This window comes from Zonotrichia albicollis, chromosome 2 (genome assembly GCF_047830755.1).
Source record: "Zonotrichia albicollis isolate bZonAlb1 chromosome 2, bZonAlb1.hap1, whole genome shotgun sequence".
Classification (NCBI taxonomy): domain Eukaryota; kingdom Metazoa; phylum Chordata; class Aves; order Passeriformes; family Passerellidae; genus Zonotrichia; species Zonotrichia albicollis.
The window spans coordinates 28,866,186-28,889,652 of record NC_133820.1 but is presented as its reverse complement, the minus strand read 5'-3'; the positions used below and the strand labels follow the sequence as shown (position 1 = coordinate 28,889,652).

At 43.7% G+C, this 23,467-nt stretch overlaps 1 protein-coding gene across 1 annotated transcript in view; it reads left to right on the top strand.

The window, feature by feature from the left end:
- Positions 1-5,145: 5,145 nt before the first annotated feature.
- GRPR (gastrin releasing peptide receptor) overlaps positions 5,146-23,467 on the top strand; it is a 29,689-nt gene continuing 11,367 nt past the window's right edge. The window contains exons 1-2 of the mRNA XM_005484319.4: positions 5,146-6,238; positions 22,101-22,452. Coding sequence (XP_005484376.1) covers positions 5,820-6,238; positions 22,101-22,452 — 771 coding nt within the window. The 5' untranslated portion in view covers positions 5,146-5,819. The remainder of the gene's footprint in view (positions 6,239-22,100; positions 22,453-23,467) is intronic.

The following is a 23,467-nucleotide window of genomic DNA, read 5'->3' as shown; positions in this document are numbered from 1 at the left end:
CCCTTTGTCTTGGAAAAGAGATGCATGGAAAAAGAACATCTTCTTTTACAGCTCCAGCCCAAACTTTTAATCCAGCTTCATTCCCCCCACAACACTGAAGTTTCACGCACAAAAGTCTATGATTCTTTAAGATTCTTCTAGCCCAAACTGTGCTACTAGCTTCACCTGACTTGGACATGCTATTTAGGATTTTGTATTTGATTATACGTTGAACCCAAAATCTTGGTTTCCCCTCCTTTTCTCATCTGCCTTCTCTTTTCCTGCATACTTTTTCCCTTCTGCAGGATCTTTGATGGTTTCTTTTTGTCTCCCCTCAGCTGTTTGTGGGATGATCTTTCCTTTGTATCCTTCCTTGCCTCTCTGAGCTGTCCTTATCCACAAACTTTCGCCTTCTTTCCATGCACACAACTTTCTTTCAATGACTTCACCTCCATGTATCAGGATGGGAATCTCATCCTACAACATTTCTTTGGGAATTATTTGCTGCCAACATGAGCTCCACATGGTTAAAAGAGATGTTAATGTTTTCTCTGCACCAAGGTGGCAGCACTTTTCTGGACTGTTTTTCACTCAGTCCTGCTTCCTACTTGTTGCTCTCCCTGCATCCCCAGGTCTTTCTGTCTTGCAGGGTGTGGGTGTGGAGAGGTGTCTGCTCACAAAGTATGTGAAATAAAACTTTTCCTACCTCTTTTTTAGCTTTCTTGCCCATATCTTGCCTGTTACAGCATTCTTTGCTCTCAAAAAATGCATTGTTACTTCTTGAAGGGTTGCCAAGATCCTTTTCCTTGCACTGGGCCCACATCAACACCCTGTGCATCTTTTTCAAATGTGCCCTCCTTGAAAGCTCTCTACATTCTCAAGTCCCTTTTCATCCCTCATTTACCAGGTACAGGCTGGTTCCCTGCTCCTGCTGGCTCACCATGCAACCTTTACTTTCTCACTTACAGCATTTTCAGATGCTGTTATGGCTTTGTTACTCTTCAAGCAGAAGATTCCTGTAAACATTTATCTGCATGTGTCTCCTTCAAACACTTCTTCCCCATGAGCACACATCCAGTCTGTTAGGCAGTTCAGACATCCCTTCCAGCTGTGTCAGTTTTTGATGGCTGTGTGTCATGATGAAATGCTGGGAATATATAAGGGATTTGTAAAGCTAAAAACACGCTGAAGGAGTTGCCTAATTTAGAATGAACAAGCTATTTTCAAAGGCACAGTGGGAGCACTTCACATTGTATGGCCTGCATCTTCATTTGCACTGTAGGCTGTGCGTCAGCAAGGCTGCAGGATGGAGGAAACCTGACAATGCTTCATTTCCATTTTTACATATGCAAGAAACCAGCACATTATGTCTACTCAGGGGATTTTTACACTGTGAATTATATTCAATTTCTTCCTCAGCCCCTCTGACCCCCAGTCATGCAGGTATGAGTAAAAATCTTTGCTCAAGATAATAAAAAGTTTATGTAATTTACTGTCTGTAAAGCCCTGATATAAATCTGATCCCTGGAATGAAATGGGTTAGAAAATCACCCTTTTGTGAACCATTTCTGTTAACTTTGGTGACTGAAATGGAGTGGTGAACACAGAGCACTATTTGGGCACGTAGGAGTGACAGCAATAGAAATGAAGAATTTGCTTGAAGAGATTATAGGCAGGATGCCTTACACTGCTTCATTCCCTCTGGGAGATGAAGTTTGCAGGAGAATACTTAGTAAATCAGCGGATGTTGTGCTCCAGAAGCTCAGCAGTGAGTAATCCCTGGTTCACTGGATCCTAGCCCCAGTAATCCAGTTATCAGGAACAGCAAAACCCTGAGCACAGAGACTCCTCTCCTGACTCCTGACCATGGATGCAAGTTTATCCATCTCCTCTGAGATGGGAAGAGTTTGATACAAAGGAAAGTCACACAAGCAACCATGACGCCCCTGGCACAGAGCTCCAAGGAGGTGATTTCCCATTGCCACCATGTTCCCTGCATGTGGGAGGTGCCTGGTGTGGGGGATGCTGCATGGGCTGCCCACCCTGGTGCAGCAGGTTGCTCCTGCTCTCCAAGGTGATGGCTGGGCCAGCCTCAGGGTCTGCTGGTGGCCACACCAGCATTCTCTGGCTCCCATCAACAGATCATCTCCTATGGAACCTCACAGAATCCCCTGTTGCATTAGATTTTCCAAAGTGGTCCATTTAGATAGGTAGAACACATGATCAGTGTCTTACAAAAGACCTCGGCACACTGGCTGCTAGGGCTCTGAAAATCTTCCAGGAGCAGTGATTGTGGCAGCTGCAGCTCTCCAAGCACCTTTGCAAAGTGGGTCCTCGTGTACTTTTCTCAATGCAGACTGCAGTTGTTTGAAACTCTGTCTCCACTTCCAGGTGATACACTCATAAGCAATGTAGGGGCCTAAATTTCATTACCTTTCATGTAGGCTTAAGTGCTTTTGAAAATTTTGCCCATCAAACTTCTACAAATCTCCCCCACTATGCACAGTAAAGAAAGTTTTCTCTTTGCAGCTGTCATTTGGAGGTTGGACAAAGGCTGAGAGATTAAATAAAAGCATCTACTGAAAGGATGTGTGGAATCTCCCATCGTCCAACCAGAAACCATTATAATGCAGGCCCAGGCTCACAAGCCCTGCATCATTCTGTTCACAACTCTGCCAACAGCTTGTTAAGTAACTTTGTACCAGTTTTTGTTTTCTTTTGTTTTGTGTTGGTTTTGTTGTTGTTGTTGTTGTTTTTGGAGTTTTTTAATGCATGCAGTTTACTCCAGCGGTGAAACTGGGGTATTGATGCTTACTGTCCTTTGGAGAGGGGCTTGGGATCTTGAAAGGAACACAGAGGTGATATGCTTATGGAAGTGCCCAGACATTTTGCCTGCTATGGGCTGGGGGAGGCTATAGGGACCCCCTGGCCCCCCATGCAGCCCATGGTAGGGGTGGTTCTCCGAGGGCACCGAGCTCATCCAGGGGGGCAACTCGGGGGGGGGGGGGGCTTGTGATGTTCTGAGGAGGCAGCAGTGATGTGATCATGATCCAGGGATGCCACAACTGGCACCAGGGAAACCAGACGAGACAAGTCTTTGCATGTAGCACGAGAGTCCATTTTATTCCCCCGCCCTGTGCCAGGGGGAGCAGGGGCCTGAGAGCCTGAGCAGAGCCCAGAGAGCTGGGAGCAAGCAGACCTGGGGCCATGGGGTTTTATCAGATGTCCCACAGGAGGAGTCTTGCAATCAGATTACAGCCTCCTCAGAATGGGAAGGCTCTACAAGCTAGAGATGTTCTATCTCTGAGTGGTGGGTTTACAAATCTCAGTGTCAACAAGTAATTTGAACGGGAAAGGAGACAAGTCCATACCTCCTACTCAGGGTAGGTCACTGCCAACTACTGACCAGGCTGCTGGGCACAGGGGTCCATCAGGATTATACCAAGTGGCTGCTCCCACTTCCAGAAGTGTCCTGTCCCCTTTATCCCAATGCTCAGAAGGCACAATGTTGGAGGAGGGAGGGGGAGGTGTGCATCCTTTGTCATGCAGCCCCTATCACCAGGCTCCCAGGTATGCTGGGGGGATATTCTGGAGAGGTGTCCCACCATGGTGTGTGGCAGGGCTGCTTCAGTAGCTCCACAGCTCCTCTCTGTGCCTTTGGCTCTGCTGTGCCAAATATGGCATTGCCTCCCGGTGGCACCCAGCCAGCCTGGCAGCCCTGCCCAGAGCTGGCCCTGACCCGCACAAGTGCCCGTGTGCCCCGATCAGAATGGGCACAGTTGCTCTGCGTCCTCTGCTTTTAACCATGGTAACCTCCAGCCTTTTCTTAAAAGCAGGCTTCTGTCTGAAAGGAGCACTACAAAATTTGGCTTCTCCTCAGCACTCTCAAGCTGTCAGCACAGCACTGCCATGTGTGTTTGGCTTGCAAAACATATGGAAGTAGCCCTACTTAAAGTTAAGAGTACACATAAGTCCTTTGTTGACTTAGAGTGGACAGCTGAAAACACTGACCCAGGTCACGAGAATGAGGCAGAAAAACATCTATTGAAGCCTCCTGCTTCAAATCCCACCCTGGGACACCACTTTCAAACCCCTGGAGATTTTCCAGAATGTGTCCTGAAATGCTTCTTTTGTGCAGAAACCAGTACCACACTTTAATGCCGGTTTTGAATCGCCTCCCCTTTCACTTCCAAGTAACTCTAGCAGTTGGTGAAACATTCTTTTGCCTGCAAAAATTAGCAGTTGGGAGAGAAAATTTAAACTGCAGCTTCATTTAATTCTGCAGGCTGGTTTCCAAATTAACTATGTATCTCTGCAGTCCAGAAAGTTCTCCTATAAATTCATAAATAGCCTGTTATAAAACAGTAAGGCATCAGTAACAGTTATATCTTAATTCAGTTCTTAGAAGGAGTTTTTTCAGACTGTTATAAGCCAAGAAAATGTCTTTCTGTTTCATCTCAACATGCATTATCTATGGATGCCAATATGATGGATACCTCATAAATATAAATTATTGCATAGAATGGTGTACTTTGTCTCTTGGCATTGTTACCTCCAAATTAAAAAATTAACATAAAAGTGTGTGGAGTTAAGGTTTCCCTGTAAAACTTCAGGCTCACAGTGCTAATATTCATTTGCCTACCTTAACAACAATGTTGGGTTTTATCCTAATTGGCTTTATTAATTTCACCTGCCTAGGGAGGAGAGGGGAAGATGAATTTGGCTTTATATCATCATTCTCTTTCACTGGAATAATTGGATACCAGAGTGCAAGAAAAATAGGTGTGCTTTTAGTTAAGAAGGTGGGATGGCTTTCCTGAACACATTGTTTGCAGTATGAAATTGCCTGGGTTGGGTTTTGTTTCGTTGGTTGATTTGTATGGGGTACGGCTGTTTGGTTTTGGTGGGTTTGAGGCTTTTTGTGGCTTGTTTGGGGGACTTTGTGGGTTTTTTTCGGGAAGGGGGGGAGATTTGGGGTTGGATTTTTTTGGGGGGGGGGGAGATTTGGGTTTGGGTTTTTTTGGGGGGGGAGATTTGGGGTTGGATTTTTTTGGGAGGGGGGAGATTTGGGGTTGGGTTTTTTGGGGGGAGGGAGTGTGTGTGGAGCCGGTGAGGAGCCCAGAGTGAGCAGATAGATGTGCGTTTTGTCAGCGGAAGGGTTAAGGGCGGCGCTGCCCGGAGCATCCAGCAGGCGGCCGCGCTCCCGCCGCTCCCCCGCTCCCGGAGCGCCGCCGGCAGCCCGCGCACTCCCCGGGAAGCAGCGCAAGGACTGACGTCCAGAACATCCTGCCTATAGGATCCCAGCCGCCAGCCGAGCCCCGCTTTCCCCCCTCGCTTTAAATCCGGCTGGCGATGGCAGGCGGCGAAAGCAGGAGAGATTGGCAATGCAGCGCGGCAGCGACTCCCCAAAGTTCTTGCTTTCTGTAACTGCCGGCTTTCGGACTCGGAGCCGCCGGGCACAGCCGAAACTGCGAGTTTAACCAGCCCCGTTTGCGAAAATGCCTGCCACTTGCTGGCCCTTGAATTTGATAATTGGCCTTCCAGAGCTGAGGAATACTTAACAGCAAGAGAAGTCGAGGAGGAAAAGGCAAGTTTCACAATTCAAACAATGCTAAAACAGGTTCTACTTTCCACCTTATGGAAACAGGACTGTGGAGCAAGCTGCAGGTGCTTTTTGGTTGGGTTATTGACAAGATGTGTCACAAAGTGATATGACTTTTAAACTCTTCTGACTGTTTAAAGCCAGCAAGGAGCAGCAAAATTGAAGCAAGAATTTAATTTGAGGAATTTGGGGACTTCCATAGAAGAAAGCTGTTTTCCGAGAAGAGCAAAGTAGGACGATGGCATCTGGAGAGTGCCTTCTGCTAGACCTAGAAACAGATAACTTTATTTTCTATAACATCTCTGTGAACCAGAGTGCAAACTTCTCCCTCCTGGGGGAAGACTGGTTCTACCCAGCGTTCCTCTACGCCATCCCCACTATCTACGGGATCATCATTCTGATAGGCCTTATTGGCAATATCACTTTGATTAAGATCTTCTGTACTGTGAAATCCATGAGAAATGTCCCTAATTTGTTCATTTCCAGTTTGGCTCTGGGAGACCTGCTGCTTTTAGTGACTTGTGTGCCTGTGGATGCCAGCAGGTACCTTGCTGATGAGTGGCTGTTTGGCAGAACAGGATGCAAACTTATTCCCTTCATACAGCTCACCTCTGTAGGGGTGTCAGTATTTACTCTCACTGCTCTCTCAGCTGACAGGTAAGCTTGGCTGCTGTTGCCTTGAAAAGAAACCTGCATAATTATGACTCCATAAAATGCACAATTATAAATTTGTATTTTCGGGTAAAATGTTTCTTTTTAATGTGATGAGGGAAGAAGAACCACCTCAGGTGATTTCTGATGAATCAGACAACTTGAGGAGGATGCAGACTGAACACAGGATACTTTTTCTGAACTGTTTGTGCAATTTAGCTAATAGTCTACATTAATTCAAAGAGAGACAAGAGCAGATCAAGCTAAAGCTAAAGACCACAGAAAGAAAATGCCATTAATGGAGCTCTGCTAAAAGATAGCGTGTTCATATTTGCCAAAAAGATAATTGATCCATACTTCATGAAGTGTGAAGGCACTGGAGCAGCAATTTAAAGTGCAATGAGAATCATTTCTTTCTAGTGGCTTGCTTCCTTAAAGTTAATAATATGTGAGACAATATTTCATAAAATATTTTTCAAATATTCAAATGAGCTTGCCTGAAAGCAGGAATCGCAGTTGCCACAGCCAGTGTATTTCCCTTGGTTAAACAGTTTGCCCCTTATCCAATCAAAACTGATCTGTGTTGTTGGTTCAGAAACTTCAGTTTTCAATAATGTTTAGTAAAAAATAATGTGCAGTAAATATGTTGGTTTACTTTCTGAATGCTTCCAAAAGAGATTAAGGAACATGTTGTTACCATGCTGAAGTGACACAGAAGTACTGAGTGAAAAATGACTTCAGTTTTGTTGTGATCAAAAAAGACATGGGGTTGTATCCCTGCTCACAAATAAGTGAAACTAGGTTTGCTTTGGGTAGTCTCTTGCATGCCACTGTCCCTTGCTAAGCTGCTTTAAAACATCAGACTACTTTTGTTCAGATTTCAGTGTAGTTCACACACATATTTCAATATACTTTTTACAGTCTCAACGAAAGCAGGAGCTCCTTGGTGTTTCAGAGACAGAATGGTCAATATGTTTGTCCTCTCCTCTGTGTTGGGATATATAAAAATAGCACTGTCTGTCCCAGTAGCAGATGACAAACAGGCCTATGTGTAGATAAAAGTCTTAAAGCAATATGCTTTAAAGTGCTATGAAGGTAGAAAAAACCTGCACTACTGAAAGACCACATGCACTTTTGCTCCTGAGTTTGATGTGATGCTTGATGTGGTGTCTGGATCCCCTCTGACCGCTCTGAAGAAAATGTTGAGAAAACAATAAGTATCTCTTAAGGAAAATATGTCTTTCTAAAGCTGTAATGTGTTTTAAGGGGTGTAAGGAAAACAAAAATGCATTGTAAAGAAGATTATGTTAGAGATATTTGTTGCTATTCCATGGCACTGTCTCCAAGGAAAGGGACACTTGTCAGTGTACTACAGATCTTTTCTGTCTATAATTCATCATTTGCAAAAAGTTATCATAAAACCCTCTTGGTTTCAGCATCCTTCCATTGACAAAAGTAAACATGGAAACAACTGCTGGCATTACTGAACATATCATGGTGATGCCTGAGACATCACAGCGAGCAGAATTCTGATGTGTAAAGAAAAGCATTAGAGTGTGATACAAGAGCGTCATTTCCAGAGACATGAGCATTGAGACACAGGGTGAAAGGCAGGGGGTAGGTGTGATGGGCAGAGAGAGTATGTGAGTGTGAGACATTTCTGGTGCTTTACAACAATGGCACAGATCAGCCTGGCTTCGTTGGATCACCTTCTGAAAATGAGGAGCCCCATTTTAGTAGGTTCTTGCACTCACATCATCAGTGCATCAGTATGTGCCTTCCTGAGGTATACTTTCATTATTTCCATTTCCACTTTGCCATGTGTTAGGAATCTCTCATCTGCCAGTAACTGCAAACACTTGACTGAGTGCCAGCCTCCAGCACAGAGCACCTAAAGCTACTCGGTGGTTTGACCCACCAGAATGAGAAGTTGTCGAGAGGATTGATTGTTCACTTGCACATTTCTCAAGGAGAAACAGAGGGACAAACTGCTGACATCAGCTTTTCCTGGCATGGGAGCTTCCCAGCCTGCAAGTGCTCTGTGCACATAGAGACACAGCTGAGCATGCCTGCCCAGGTTTGAGCAGCAAGGCACAGCCAGAACATCCCCGGGTGCTTAGGATGGGTCTGTGTACAATCATGAGATTTCTTTCAGATTTCATTGTTATTTCAGAAAATACGTAAGAAAGGACAAAAAAAAAGTTGACAGTATTATATAAATGTATTTCCTCTGGGACCACTCCACTGTCTGCACAGTGCTTGCATCTGTCTAGCTGCTTTTGCAGGAGCAGTGGGAGCTGTCAGGAAACACCTGTTTTCCTGCAAGTGTGTCAGATTTTCAGAGCAGCCAGGAGAGGGTTAAGGCGTGTGCTGTGCTTCCAGCCACCTTCCATGAGTGATAAGGCGCCGGTGCTGAGTATACAAGAGCGGAGCGAGGAAACAAGCAGCCCATGTATGTGCATGATGTTTGTGTGTTTTAGAAACACTGTAAATGAGGTTGGCAGAGCAGGACAGCTGTCTGCCCTGCTGCTCTGCACTGCTGAGCCAGTGGTTTCTTCAGCTACTGCTCCGTTTATCCCAGAAAAAACGGGAGTTTGAGTTCTGCCCTCCTCCTCAGCGGTACAGAGGCAGCCGTGAGAGCAGTGACACCTGAGCTTCTAGCCCAGGCAGAAAAGCCAAGGCTGTCTCAGCAAGGGACAGGAGATTAAGGAAAATCTTTGCACAGCAAGAGGAAAAGCAACTGTTTAATTGCCCGTGTCATGGGAGATGTCTTTATTTAATTGGCTTTCTCCCGTGACTGGCAGGGTACGTAAATTTGCATTTGAATTAGCCAGGCTGTCAAGCATTGATCATCGTTCCTCCCTGTTAGGCCGGCATGGTAAAAGATCGAAATGCCCCGGTGCTCATGCAGCGAAACCTTCCTGAAGCAATGCTGTTTTCACAAGCACACAGCAGAGTCATGTGAAATGTAATTGGAGTTTACAAGCAGCATCTTTACTTTAAGCTCCTTGGATTCCGTGGATTCTAGCCCTGGGATGCTGCAGCGTGCCTGCAGCCCGTGGTGGGAGTGACAGCGTTCTGAGATATGTGCAGTGACATTGCACGGGAGATTAGGCGGATTACAGTGGTACAACCAGCTGCAGACAGCAGGGTTGCACTCATGTGGGATGCCTGAGATGAGGATGTTAGCTTTTTCCTTAGTGCCTTGGGTGCAGGGATGGATGCAGGAATGCTGCAGGGTCTCAGCTCTGCTGGGTCCCTTGGAATGGCACCACAAACACAAATTTTGATGTTCCTCTGAACTCATATGATGGTTTTTTTATCTAAGAAATAAAACTTTGAAACAACACTTCTAAAAAAAAGCAGCAGTGCAAGGAAAGAAACAAATCTAGAATTTCTACAAACGCTTTTAAACATGCAAATGTCTTTGTTTAGTGGACTCATCTCTTCTGTGATTTAGATGTCTCCAGACCCTACTATTAATATTACCTACAATACTACAGGAGGTGTAATATCTATGTGCCAGTTCATTTATTTTACTTTACAATCACTGGTTTATATCTCTACTGCTGGACTAAGGGAAGCATGCCATGGTAATAAAAAGCTATGAAAAATCAACTCAGATTTCCCTGAGTTCATTTATATAATGACATTTTAAAGAATACCATCAGTTGTAAAGTGCCAAGTCCATAGTAATTTAGAATGTATTCTGGGCATTCTAGTCACAGGGAAGAAAACTGGAGGGACTTTGGGGGCCAGCCCAAAGCCTTCCCTCACTCTGAAGCACCCGGCAGCCCCATTTCCACTCTTGCCACTGGCACAGTGTCTGTGCTGCTGCCCTTCATGTGCTGATGGATGCAGGGTGATGGACACCTGTCTTCTTCAGCTGATCCTGGTTTCTGGACACTGTGTCAGTGTAATATAAACACTCTTTACACCCTTAGTTTTAGCTCTCATTTCCTCAGCCCCTGAATCCATCTGCACCAAGAGCAACTGATCAAAGAGCACAAACTTTCTTAATATCTTGATTAACCAGAGCAGATGGCCAAAACACAATGGATGCACTTCTATAAACCAGGAAGATTAGAGCTTTCATTTATAGCAGTGGACTAGTACGGAAATCTGAGTTTAGAGTCAGTGCTAATGTGCTGGAGACTGTCAATATTTAAGCAATCAAAAGGAAGAAAAGTCAGATACCTATTGTTTACATTTCAGTAAAACCTAAAACCCCCAATCAGTTGTCATGGTCTCATAGTACGAGGTGCTCTACACACTGTTATTAAGGAGAGCAACCGGCTGCAGAGAATTTGCCGGCTGTGTGTCCCAGCAGTGGGCTGGGATTTCACCATCACTCAAGCAAGGAGATGAGCTTACTGTGGACTCATCCGTTCATGTCTTACTGTTTGATGTTCAGATGTGGACAAGAGCCTGGCTGAGACAAGTAGGAGGTAGCTGAGCTGAAAAAGTAGAAGCAAGCACAACCACGCTGTGAAGCATCCAGTAACTGCTTTGCTCAGAGACGACCCTTGCAATAACCTGTTTTCCTTTATTTTGGAAAGAGACTTCACCACAGTCCCTATGGAGCCCCCCACATTGTTTTTCAGCAGTTTGACACCCAGGTGCCCACCTCACCCTGTACAATCTGGGACACCATGGGCTGTGATCTCCTGCTCATAGCAGGCTCTGTAACCCCCCCACAGTCTGCTGAGCAGGATCTCAAGCAGAGCAAGGGCTCTCAAAATCCCTGTGCCATGGGGCAGAAAACAGGAACAGCCCATGGGCCTCTCACAGTACTGAGGCACCTGAAGGCATCCCAGCAGCAAGCCAAGTGCTCTGCTGTAGAGAAAAGCAGAAAGCTGGAGGTGCCTTGCTGAAACTCCCCTCCTATGCCAGGCTAGTGATCAGTTTAATTGGACTGCAGAAAACTGTGGAGCATCAAAGGGAGAAGCATCAGTAGAGCTCTGGCCATCTTGTTCTCACTTGCCCTCTGTCCACAGTCAGTCTCTGCAGCTCTGGGAAAGCAGGACAGAAAGCAGTACCATGACACTCTGAGAGAAAAAAAATTTCTTCACACCTTCAAGAACCCTGAAGCATGAGATTGAGACATGAATGTTTAAATTATTTGGGAGAACCAGAGATGTGGATGCAGGACTAGGAGATACCACATTAGCCATCAACTCAGCAGTAGTTCTTGCCCCCACCTGTGCACAGAGGCTACTGAGTATTTCACAGGATTTGGATTAAAACAAATCTTTCCAGTGACCCAAGGCTGCTTTCTGAGCAGTCAGACTAAAGGCACATACATCACTCTGCCGCCTCTGGTGTGTCTGGCACTCTGTTACCCTGTCCTCTTAGAACTCAGGTCATGTTTCAAATTGAAATTTGTCTGACCTCTAACCACTGCATAATAACCCAACTCACAGCAAACCTGAAAGGCTGAGAGCATTGTGGTTGTTCAGTCTGGAGAAGAGAAGGTTCTGGGGATATCTGATTGAAGCCTTTCAATGCTTAAAGGGGTTTATGAGAAAGACAGAGGAACTTTTTACGAAGGCCTGTAATGGATGAGGGGCAATGGACAGTGGGTTTAAGTTAGACATAAGGAAGAAATTTTTTATGGTGAGGGTTGTAAGGCCCTGGAGGGAGCTTGCCCAGAGAAGTGGTGGATACCCCACCCCTCGAAGTGTTCAAAGCCAGCTTGGATGGGTCCTTGAGCACCCTGACTTAATTGAAGATATTCTTGCTTACTGCGGGGGGCTTGTTAATCCTTTAAAGGTCCCCTCCTAACCAAGCTATTCTATGGCTCTATGATTAGAGCAGTCAAGGATAGCAATTGATTGTTCAGCCCCTACATTCTACTGAAGGTTCATGTAGTGATAATGATCTCTTATGGCACCTACATTTACTGAAACTACAGAAGGGATTTAAGGATCATATAACTGGCTTAGCTTTATATGGAATTACACTAAAGCCATGACACCATGAGAATCCCACAGGATATCTCATTTTGTCACATGCAGAAGAGTCACTCTGATGTCTTCTTTTATCTCTTCTTAACAGATTACTATTTTTTTTGCATCTCCAGCTCACTTGGCTCCTGTATTTACCATTTTACACATAACTGAGTTAAAATGGTTTGTTTTAGACTATGGCCATTTACCCCAATGACTCTACAACGTTCTCAGTCTGGTTAGCCACTGTGTCATCTGCAAACTTTTCCAGCCAAGGTTTTATAGCCTGCTCAAGGCAGGTGATACACACAATAAATAACACTGCAGCTAGAGAAAGTGCCCAGGACCCAGGCTACAAATGGTTCCACACACTGCTTTTTACCACCATGCTTTTTGCACTGCTAGGGAAGCATGGGGCTCAGGGTCTCCACCTGGAATTCCCCCCTTCCCAGACCAGGAGTCCTCATTTTAACCCTATCCTGCAGGAGTGGGACAGGGATTGCATAGATAGGACATGTACCCTGGTTCACACATGTGCATATCTACGTGCACAGTCACCTGTGCCAACATGCCCACAAAAGCTGCAGCTCCTCTGTACACCAGCATGGCTCACACCCTATTTACACCCCCTGTTATGTTGTGACAAGATAAAACAATGCTGACATCTGCTCTGTGTTAAACAAGACAGACTTATTAATTATCACCTGTTAGCAGGATTAACCTATCTCTTACTCCTTCTGCAACTGGCCATGGGCAGCACAAATATTTGCACTTTTCTTAGTCACACCATCCAGTTTTTCTGAACATCATATCTTTGAAGCCAGTTCTCCACTTCTGAGAAAATTCACTACTTTTTCAAGATTTGTAAAAAAATTAGCTCCACTTGTTCTTCAGCTGGTTCCTTTAGTACTCCCAGGTGTAAATTATTCAGGCCTGCTGGTGTGAAATTAGTTTGTGTTAGCAAATGTTGGCTCACAGCTTCCTTAATACAGCTCACAAGATTTCTGCCACATCTGTAGTGCTGCACAGATAGTATAGAACCACACAGATCTCCTGCTCATTTGGTCCTGAAGATGACTATCAAGTTACTGCTTTTCACTTTGTCTCATCATTGTTTATATCTTCACTATTTATGGGTATGCCTGCCTTACTGATTTTTTTTTTATTCCTGATGTATTTAAAAATGCACATTTGTCTGTTGCAGAGGGACCTTTGATAATTTGTTGGCTCCTTCAGCTTCCCTTATCAGTCATGAACATTTTAAAACTCCAATACTTGCTGTCATTTACTTTTGCTTTTTTTCCCATCTGTTGCATATTGATTTTTAATTACTTCTTTGAGGTTTTAGCATGACTCCTCCTTTTCTCTTATCCAGGGCAGCTTTTTGCCATGCTTTTTTCATGGCAAGGAAGGAGACACCAGGGAGCAGGCTGGAAGTCAGTGACTGATGTATAGTTAGTGATACCCCTTTAGATTTGTGTTCTCAGTCAGTCAATTTGAAAACTGCTTTTAACTTTAGGAAATCTGCTTCTCTAAAGTTAACATAATCATAGAATCATAGAATGGTTTGGGTTGGAAGAGACCTTAGTGGTCATCTACTTCCAACCCCCCAGAAGTGGGCAGGAACACCTTCCAGTAGACCAGGTTGCCCAAAGCCTCATCCAACATGGCCTTGGTTCTAAATACATATAGCTTTAATTCTATTTCAAAAAAACTAATATAAGCAAACCACAGCTGCTATAGCTTATGGAAGTGCTAATTTTTAGGTCAATGATGAGCTCTTCTTTCTCTATCAAAACGAGGTACAATATTGATTTATTGTACAGGCAGGACTTTTTCTGTTGAGCAACTGCCATTTTTAGAAACTCTAATGAATTTCTATAACTGGCTCTGTGGGATACCCAGCAGTTATGCCACCTGCTTAGATTACTCAGTGATTCTGTCTTTTTGCACCAAAGGTGGTGCTTTCAGCAGAAATAAGGCAGATTCTCTGGGGAAATGAGGAGTCCATGTCTGAGGCTGCAGCTTTAGTTGCCCTGGTCACTGTTCAATCCTCAGGCCTGCACATCTCCCACTCCCAGCTGCTGGCATCCCTGGAGATGGGCTGAGGCAGTAGAGCCCTGGATGGAAACACCCCTGGGGCCTGCTCCTTCTCATGGCAGGTGGCTCTGTGCCAGCCCCAGTTGTCCCAGCTGCCTCCAGACGCTCAGCACATCACAACCCTGACACCAGCGCGTGCTCTGGTGCCACATGGCTCAGGCAGGAACATCCCTCTGGCTGCACCCAGGCACTGAGCACATTAATATGTGTGCAGTGCTTGGCTGGTGCTGGGCAGCTGAGTGGGAGCTTGCCAGTTTTGAAATGAAAGGATGTTTCCAAACCATGTCCAGGGGGGCATCAGGCCCTGCGTCGCCCTCCAGGCAAGGGAGGGGATTGTCCCTTGGCAGGGGAGGGGATTGTCCCTCTGTCCCTGCACTGGGGCAGCCTCAGCTCCAGTGCTGGGGGCAGTTCTGGGCACCACAATATAAAAAAGATATTAAACTATTACAGAGCATCCAAAGGAGGGCAACAAAGATGGTGAAGGGTCTCAAGGGGAAGCCGTGTGAGGAGTGGCTGAGGTCCCTTGGTCTGTTCAGCCTGGAGGAGACTGAGGGGAGATCTCACTGCAATTATAACTTCCTCGTGATGGGAAGAGGAGGGGCAGACACTGATCTCTGCTCTGTGGTGACCAGTGGCAGGACCCAAGGGAATGGCCTGAAGTTGTGTCAGGAGAGGTTTAGGTTGGATATCAGGAAATGGTTCTTCACCCAGAGGGTGGTCAGGCACTGGAACAGCTCCCCAGGGAAGTGGTCACAGCACTGAGCCTGACAAGACTTCAAGAAGCATTTGGACAATGCTCTCAGGCACAAGGTCTGGCTCTCAGGGTATCCTGTGCAGGGCTAGGAGTTGGATTCAGTGATCCTTGTGAGTCCCTTCCAGCTCAGCATATTCTGTGGTTCTGTAAATGGATGGGTCCCAGCCCTCCTTCAGACAGCAGGTCTCACATCTGTTTGCAAGGATCCATGAAGCTGGCCCCACTAAAATCTTTAACCTGGCATGAAGCTGAAGATCACCTTCTGGGAATAACTACCCTGGGTGTAAAGGGCATTCTTCTGATGTCCATGGAAGTCACACTGTTTCCTGCAGTAACCTTTTAATCCATTGTATTATGGATTTTCATATGTATAATATGTATGTATAGTTCTCATATGTATAGTTAATTTCTGAAATATTTTAAGTTGTTGATGATTATGATTAGGAATAACACTTTCACTATCAAATGATTAATGTTTAAGGTCTCCTTCACCAGTATGCAGTACAGTCCAGTGGTCTCTAAAACACTTTGTCTGAATTTAGGCATTTGTAAACTGAGATTTTTATTTGTCCATATTCCAGGATAATGTAGCAGTATACAGATACAGATTGAATTTTGAACATATGCTTTAAAAGTAAGAGCTGTGCCACTTCCATCAATACCTCCTTTTTCTTTCCATTTAAATGTTAAATTAATAAAAAGACAAAATAGGCAGTACCTGCCAATGTATTTAAGATTTGCCCATTAGAGATGTCTTTGTGCCCATATGCAATTTACTAAAGATTTTAATAACAGATGTTCACTCAAGAATCATGCATAATAATGATAATCTAAACTAAGTATGCAGAAAGCAGATAGACCTGGAATAGGTTGTCGGAGTGTGTTGATGGGTTAGACAGTCTAGCAATTTTGTGGATTTACTGAATTGTCTTCAGAGCTATAAATATTCATAATATCCATGGTGGAAACAATAAAGAAAGTTTGTGGATTACATTTGTCATAAATTTCTTGGTATATTTAACAAGACTCTTTTCTTGCTTTCCAGGTGGAGCTTCACACTCAACAGGGCTCCATCTTCTTCATTTATGTAGTTTTTCCATGGCATCAGTTTTTCTCTGTTGCCTGAGGCTTTTTTGCATGGTAATTGAGACAGTCCTTCATATTATGTGGGCAAAACATTAATGTGATGCTCTTAGAACTTAATTGCAAAATCTTAATGGAAGGATTTGTGTTTGGTCTGTTCTCAGGCCAGGACCAGACCAATGTGCCATTAACCTTGCAAATGGAAACAGATGACTTTGGATCAGAGGGACGGCAAATTGCACTTTTCTTACTACCAGGGATTCAGTTACAAGTGGGAACAGAAGAAGTATGGGGGACATGCTGACTGAGAGGCAGTTCTTCCATCCTTGCAGACAGGAAGTCATGGCAATTTCAGGAGCTCAGTTTCTAGAACTGGGAGGAACTCAGAGTTTTCACTTCTCAGCAATTTCCATGACTGCTTCTGTAAGACATCAGTCTGTTCCAGCCAATCCCTGCTTTTTTATTTAAGTCTGAGTTTAAAATTAGTTCAACTTCTCAAAATAGAGCACAGTTCAAATAGATTCAAAACTTTGTAAGTGGATTTCTTTCTCCCTTCAGAGAGAAAGAAAGTAGCAATGTGTACATCTTTGCACCAGCTTCATGCAGTCTAAACAGTGGGATTAGTAATAAAGCAACAGTGGGCAAAGCTTCTGAAATCGTGTTTGAACAGGTTTTAATACACTTGGATTTTAAACCACGATAAAAATTCAGGAGTGGGGCACAGGATCTTTTTATATAAAAGGTGTAGGGCATAGTAACAGATGATACTACTTGGAGGAAACTTTTCTTGACATTTAAGTACTCCTGCAAATTCATTTTGGAGGGGCACCTCCCTTTTCTCTGGAGGAAAGATGGGCAGACCTATTTTTCCTCTTACATTTCTTGCAAGTGTGATGTTAAGTTGTAGAAAGATGGATGTGCTTGGAAGGACAGAGCTGGAAAAGGGCAGTACCGTGTGGCAGAGTCTTTTTCAGCCATTTTCTCTCCCTACACTCCTGGGTCATCTACATTAGCATTCCTTGATGTCATAAGGGAAAGAAGAAAGGCATCAGTACCAAGCAGTCATGGAGAGGAGAGCAAGCTGAGGCTCCCTATAGCACCAGCTTCTCCACACAGCATAAAGTTACTTCCCTAAAAAAAAACAAAAACACAAAACCAGAGACTTAGCCATATGGAGCTAAATTAATTTAAAATCCCAGGGAAACATCTGATTCCCCCTCCAGCCATGCTTTAGTTGTTTTCATTTAATTTTTGTGGCTGCTGTAGCAGGCATAAGTAAGTGGATGAAGGTGACAGGAAAAAGCCATGAAGGAAGCGCAGAGGCCTCAATCTTTGTGGATAAGATCCTTTTTCCCCCAGAGAACAAAATAGCAGCCCTTCTATGCTTAGAAATGTATAGGCAGTATGGCTTTGAAGGTAAAGCATGTTCATGCTTCAGGTGACATGCATTTTCTTGGCTCAGCTGAGGAGCACAAAGATGGATAAAATACTTTTGTACCAACACAGAAATTACACCTAGGAAACACTGATATCCATTTGGGGCCATAATTTGTTTGGTATCTTTGGACAGTCTATCTGGAAGCGTCTTTTTCATGCTGCAGCTACTTGTGTGTTTGTATTTGAAGCTTCAGCTTTAGGGCTAAGTGCGTGGTATTAACCAATGTTTGCATACTCCAAGCTTTAGAGTACATTAGGTGATGCTATCCTTAGTTACATTATTATTAACACAGGGACAATGACACAGTTTTCCTGTTTCTGTGGCACAGTAACCTGAGTGGGAAAAGTATTTACCACAGAAAGACCTTGGGTGTGCCACATTTTAGTGGTTTTATGGTCATTTCAGCAGTTTCAGTTGTGAGAAACAGTTACTCAATGAGAATGATAGAGATCCTAAGGGTTGTGTAAAAGATGTTTTCAAGGATTCAGTGGAGATGCATGTGCTCTGTGGACTCCTACCAATCCACAGTGAATTTTTGGGATTAGGTTAAAAAGTGATCAGGGGTTCTGGGTTGAAGAAACACAATCACCTTTCTCACAGCTTTCTCTTGGAGGCTTGAATACTGCCCTGGAGAACAGGGACAGCCCCAGAGACACTGGCTGGTGTGGGGAGGATTTCCTTAACAGGGGAATCCTCACAGTGCCTCATGAATTCCAATTACATTAAGAAAACTTAGGATAGCCCCATGAGTAATTTCTTTTGAGGGCTTCCTTGAGTGAGACTGTGAGACAAGGAGCTGACTGGCCTCCATCCTGGCTGGGAGGTGATTGGCAGCTGCAGTGAACCTGGCTGCTTCACCAGTGGGAACAGAGAAATTCAAAGACTGAGCAGTAGTAAAGGGCAGCATCTCTTTCATATTTCCAATCAGATCAGCAACTCAGTCATTTTCATCTGGCCTGTCTGGCATGAATTCTTGACTGTGTGTTTTTTTATTCAACTGAATCTTCACAAAGCATATTTTGAAATTTTGGACTTTGTTGTACCTCTGTTTTTTAAACTTTTTCCAAAAATTCTTTAAAAGCCAATAGGGAAAGAAGTTTACCTGAAAAGAATATATATATTTCAAACAATAATTCAATAATTAGAGACTGAATGTGTGAGCAACAGAGGGAATCAGTCCAGGGCCATGTCTAGATCTACTGCAGATAGTTGAGCATGCAATGTGACTCACATTCTCAGAGGCCATGTTATGACCTGGGCTAAAAATTGTGCCTGAAAGCTCAGTTCCATGAGATCCATGGCTCCTCTAAGGTGTATAGGTATATTCATCAATGTTTCCTTCAAAGGGGGTTGAAATATTTACATGCTGGATGTTAAATATGGGAAAGTTGCATGCCTCAGGCTAACTCATTGAAAAACAAATGGCAGAGGACAAAGCCGTGGAAACTTGAAATATTATTTGACATACAAAGTGGAAATACACATGCTGAAAAGCAGAATAAGCTGCTACTCAAATCCAGTCTACCTGGAGGAAGTTCTGAAGAAATGTCAAATAAATTATAAGCCCCAGGCTTGACCCTGCCAGGAAAGTGGTATGGAAAAGTAAAGGAGTGAAGGCATTTCTGAGCCCCACTCAGGAGCCAACCAGGAGATGCAGCTTTTTCACACCCTGAGCACCAGCAACAGGAAAATCTAGTGCTGTCCCAGCACAAGCAACAGCCAGGGGAGCCAATTCCTCATGTGTAGCATCCCCTGTGCCCTGACCAGGAGCAGCCCCTGCAGCTGCTGTTCAGAGCCTGAGCTGGAGTGGAATGCTGGAACACAAACTGGAGAGACCCACTGACACATCAGCAAGGCAGCTGGAAATAGGGATTCCTACCACAGCAGTACTGATCACTCACACATCAATACTTGGAGACTAACACAGATTACTAGAGATTTCTGCTTAAATTTACCCACCATCAAGGAAGTCATGCAGAAAGTCAGCAAAATAATTTTATTTGATTGTCAGGCTATTAAGAAAATACCTACCTGTGGTCCTGCACCTGGGAACTAATATTTTCAAAATCTGTTTTCTAGCTTTGTTTCCTCTGTTTTATCTTTCTGTTCTTTCACTCCCATCCCATGGGTCTACACTGAACCTTTTGCAAGCAAAACCTTTCTCATATCTTCTCTTACATCTACTGTAGGAGGCTTTAAAAATACACTAAATGCCTAGTAGTCAGTGCCAGCATTCCTAGACATTTCTAATTATGTTCTGTCCAAATTAAATTGTTTGTGTATGCCATCTCTGATTAAAATGTGCCAATAACTTGAAATGAAGTAATTTTCTGGCTCCCCTGGCTCTGTTAATGTTAATAAAAATTAAACAGTTTCTCTATATTCTTTAACTTACCCATCTTCCTGGAACATAATACTAGAAAATATTTTCTCAGCTGTCTATATTTTGTAAGACAATCCCTGAAATAATCATGCCAACATGTCATGTTGATAAGCATACAGTAAACATCTGCAGAAAGACCTTTGAATCAACCAAATTTGCTAATACCTTGATATATTATTAATTTCCTTTTGCATTTCTTTTCTTTAAGATTTACTGAAGACTTTCAGTGAGCTAATGTTTCTGTCAATAATCTATATCTGGTCAATGAGACTATAAATGGAGCTATTTTAACACCACTCCTTTAGTAATCTGCCTAGCACTTCTGTTTTATGACTGCAATATCCAGAGCATCATATTTGTTTAAGAGCTGTGACGTTTTTCGCCTGAGTTTATCATCTGGTGCTGGAAGATTGTGTTTTGTGTTATGACACCATTTAATCCACAGTTTTCAGAGTGAAAGTTAAAGAGGCACTAAGCAAACCTTAAAAATACTGTGTGTGGCCCCTGTAGCTGGATAAAAGGGGAGCTGCAGGGCTTGGAGAGTAAGTGTTTAAACAGCAAACTACTGAGCACAGTGCTGGTAGTACATGAAAGGAAAAGTCCTCTACACAGGACACACCTGCATGAAGAAATACCTGCAAATGATAAAATGTCTAGATGTAGTCTTCATAAAAATAACTATGTGTGTAGTTATGTATACATAAATGTACATGCATATAGATATGCGTGTGTGTTTAAAATCATACACAAAGATACGTAGACACATATATACCTACATGGAGGAAAGCTGGGTGTACTGAGCAGGATATTGCATATAATCAGAAGTTGAATGCATGCTTACCCTGCAAATAAAGCAATTAAGCAGTTAAAACACTTCAGGACTGATAGACTCCTCTTTCAGATGTTGAGCTGTAGGACAATGCAGGCTGTAGCAGGTGGGGACTCGTGGAGTGTTTGTAGAGCCTGGCTTGTGCTGCTGCATGGAGGGGCCCTGCTGTGCCACCTGCACCGGGGCAGGGTGTGTGTGCTCACTGCCTCTGCTCCCACCCAGTGCCCACTTCAGGAGCCAGGAGGCTGGAAGGAGCTTAGAGATGGACTGAGGAGCTGATGGGATGTACCCTGCCATGCCAGAGAGGGCTGGGACTGCCCGGGACCCAGGCACACAGCAGTCCCAGGGAGCAGTGACCAACGGGGAGCCAAGCACACCATGGCAGAGTGAGGCAGATCCTGGAAGAAATATCCAACAGTTTGTAACTTATAATAATGACCCTCCATGCTAGTTTGTGGAACCTGTAGATACTCCTTCCTAATCACCTTTTTTTTCTTCTACTATGCTCCTTAAAAGCATATGTGAGTTGTGGCTTGCTTGGAGTGTCAAATCCTGCCAAAGCAGGGCTCCAGCATATATTGAGCTCTGATGTTTTCCATTCCTCTCATTACACACACCAATTTCAAATAAGTTTCATTCTTTGATATCCTTGGATTCTAAAGTACAATTTTCTGAAAGGCTGAAGTCATGAAAGACAACATTTCAAGTCAAAAAATGTCTCTATGCATATAGAATAGCGAGCAATAATGGTGATTTTCTGCAAGAGACTCAGTTAGCACTTCTGGCTACTTTACCTCAATGCCCTGAGCTACTCTTGCCAGCTACACCACCAAACAGCAATTAAGCAGGCAGCATGCTCTTTGTAGCTTGAGAAAAAATAAGATTTGCAGGAGACCGCTATACTCACAGCTTGAAAAGTGTGTCAAAATCTCAGCCCAGTTTTCTTCAACACTGTTCTGGGATATAAGCTGCTGTACACTTTGGAAGAGAAGTTTATGATTGCACTTCCTGTCTTAATGCTGTTTGGACACATATTAATGTCATTAATATTAATTAACTTGTTAACGTCAGGGAGCCCTGTGCTTTGTTGGGTCAATTAAAAATTAAATGAACTCAATACACATGAAACTGAATGAACTGATGACAGGGGCTCTGAGTTTAAATTGAAAAATCTATTGAAAATATTGAAATTAAAAACACCAGAAAAAAATCCAGTCTTGAGTAAAGAATGGTTTTGTTTGTGTTTTTATTTCTGAATGGAAGGGAAAAGCAGTAACACTATGCTTGAATGTTGAGGTCAATAAACTATATCCTTTTTTGTTTGTTTTTTTAGGTATAAAGCTATAGTAAGGCCAATGGAGATCCAAGCATCACATGCACTGATGAAGATTTGTGTGAGAGCTGCTATAATCTGGATTGTATCCATGCTGCTTGCCATCCCTGAAGCAGTATTTTCAGATCTGCACCCTTTCCATGACAAAGGGACTAATAAAACCTTTATCAGCTGCGCTCCTTACCCTCATTCAGATGGGCTGCATCCCAAAATTCACTCAATGGCATCATTTCTCATATTTTATATTATTCCCCTATCTGTAATTTCAGTATATTATTATTTTATTGCTAAGAATCTGATCCGGAGTGCTTACAACATCCCTGTGGAAGGAAATGTGCATGTGAGGAAACAGGTAGAGATTTTACTTTCTTCAAAAATCTACATTTTCTTTGAATCTTAGGAAAGAGGGAATACAGGGAAATTTATACTGTGACAGACTGTGTCTGTCATACTGATTTTAATAGATTAGGTGGGGTAAAAGAATTAAAATGGATGAAAGAAGCCATAATACAGGGCTAAACAGTTAAAGCATCTCCTCCTGTTTGTAAGTTCAGGGACTTTGGCAGAGTGGTTACCATGGCAAGCATAGCAGGAGACCCTTGCCAAAGCCTGGAAAGGTACTGACTAGGATGCAGGGAAAGGGGCAGAGCAGATACAGCATTGCAGATTGAAGCAAAGGGGTGATACGGGAGAAAATCAAAACTTCACAAAGTTGCTTTGTCAGAGGGAGGACCTTGGATGAAGCTTTGCCTGTTTCTAAACAGCCTATTTACCTTGAGGTATTTATCTTATTTGCCTTAGCTCTTCTTTTTTACTGAGGTGTGCTTCAACCTCAGCAAAACTGACACAAGCCATTCGTAGCTGAGCAATTGTCCACTCAGTTGCTCCCAGCTGGCGCCTCCACCTTAGACTGACCCAACAAAATCATCTTACCCAGCCTTCAGGTGCTATGCTGAAGCTGTAAGGCTGGAAAGACTTGGGTTTTGCCCATCAAATGATGTGTGATCCCTGAAATCCTTATCCTTTTTCCCTTCTGAATGTGCATAAATCTTTTCCCCCACAGGCCATTTCTCTGCTGATTCGATGGCTGTTTTGATTAGTGGCAATAAAGTGAGCAGTACAAGCAGCCCTTTCCCCTTTGTTTTTGGGGAGAGAGCTCTAAAGAAAGCAAAAGGCCAGGCTGGTCTAGCATCCTCCGTCCATCATTCCCGTCCTGCAGTGCATTCAAGTGCTATACGTCTCCATCTGAGATAACTGGTATCGATTTCTTTATTGCATTGCTTCCTTTCTTTATAGTGCAGATGTGGCCTCAATAGCCCTATATCAAATTAAGAATACATTTTAAAAGAATATATGGTTTAGCCAAG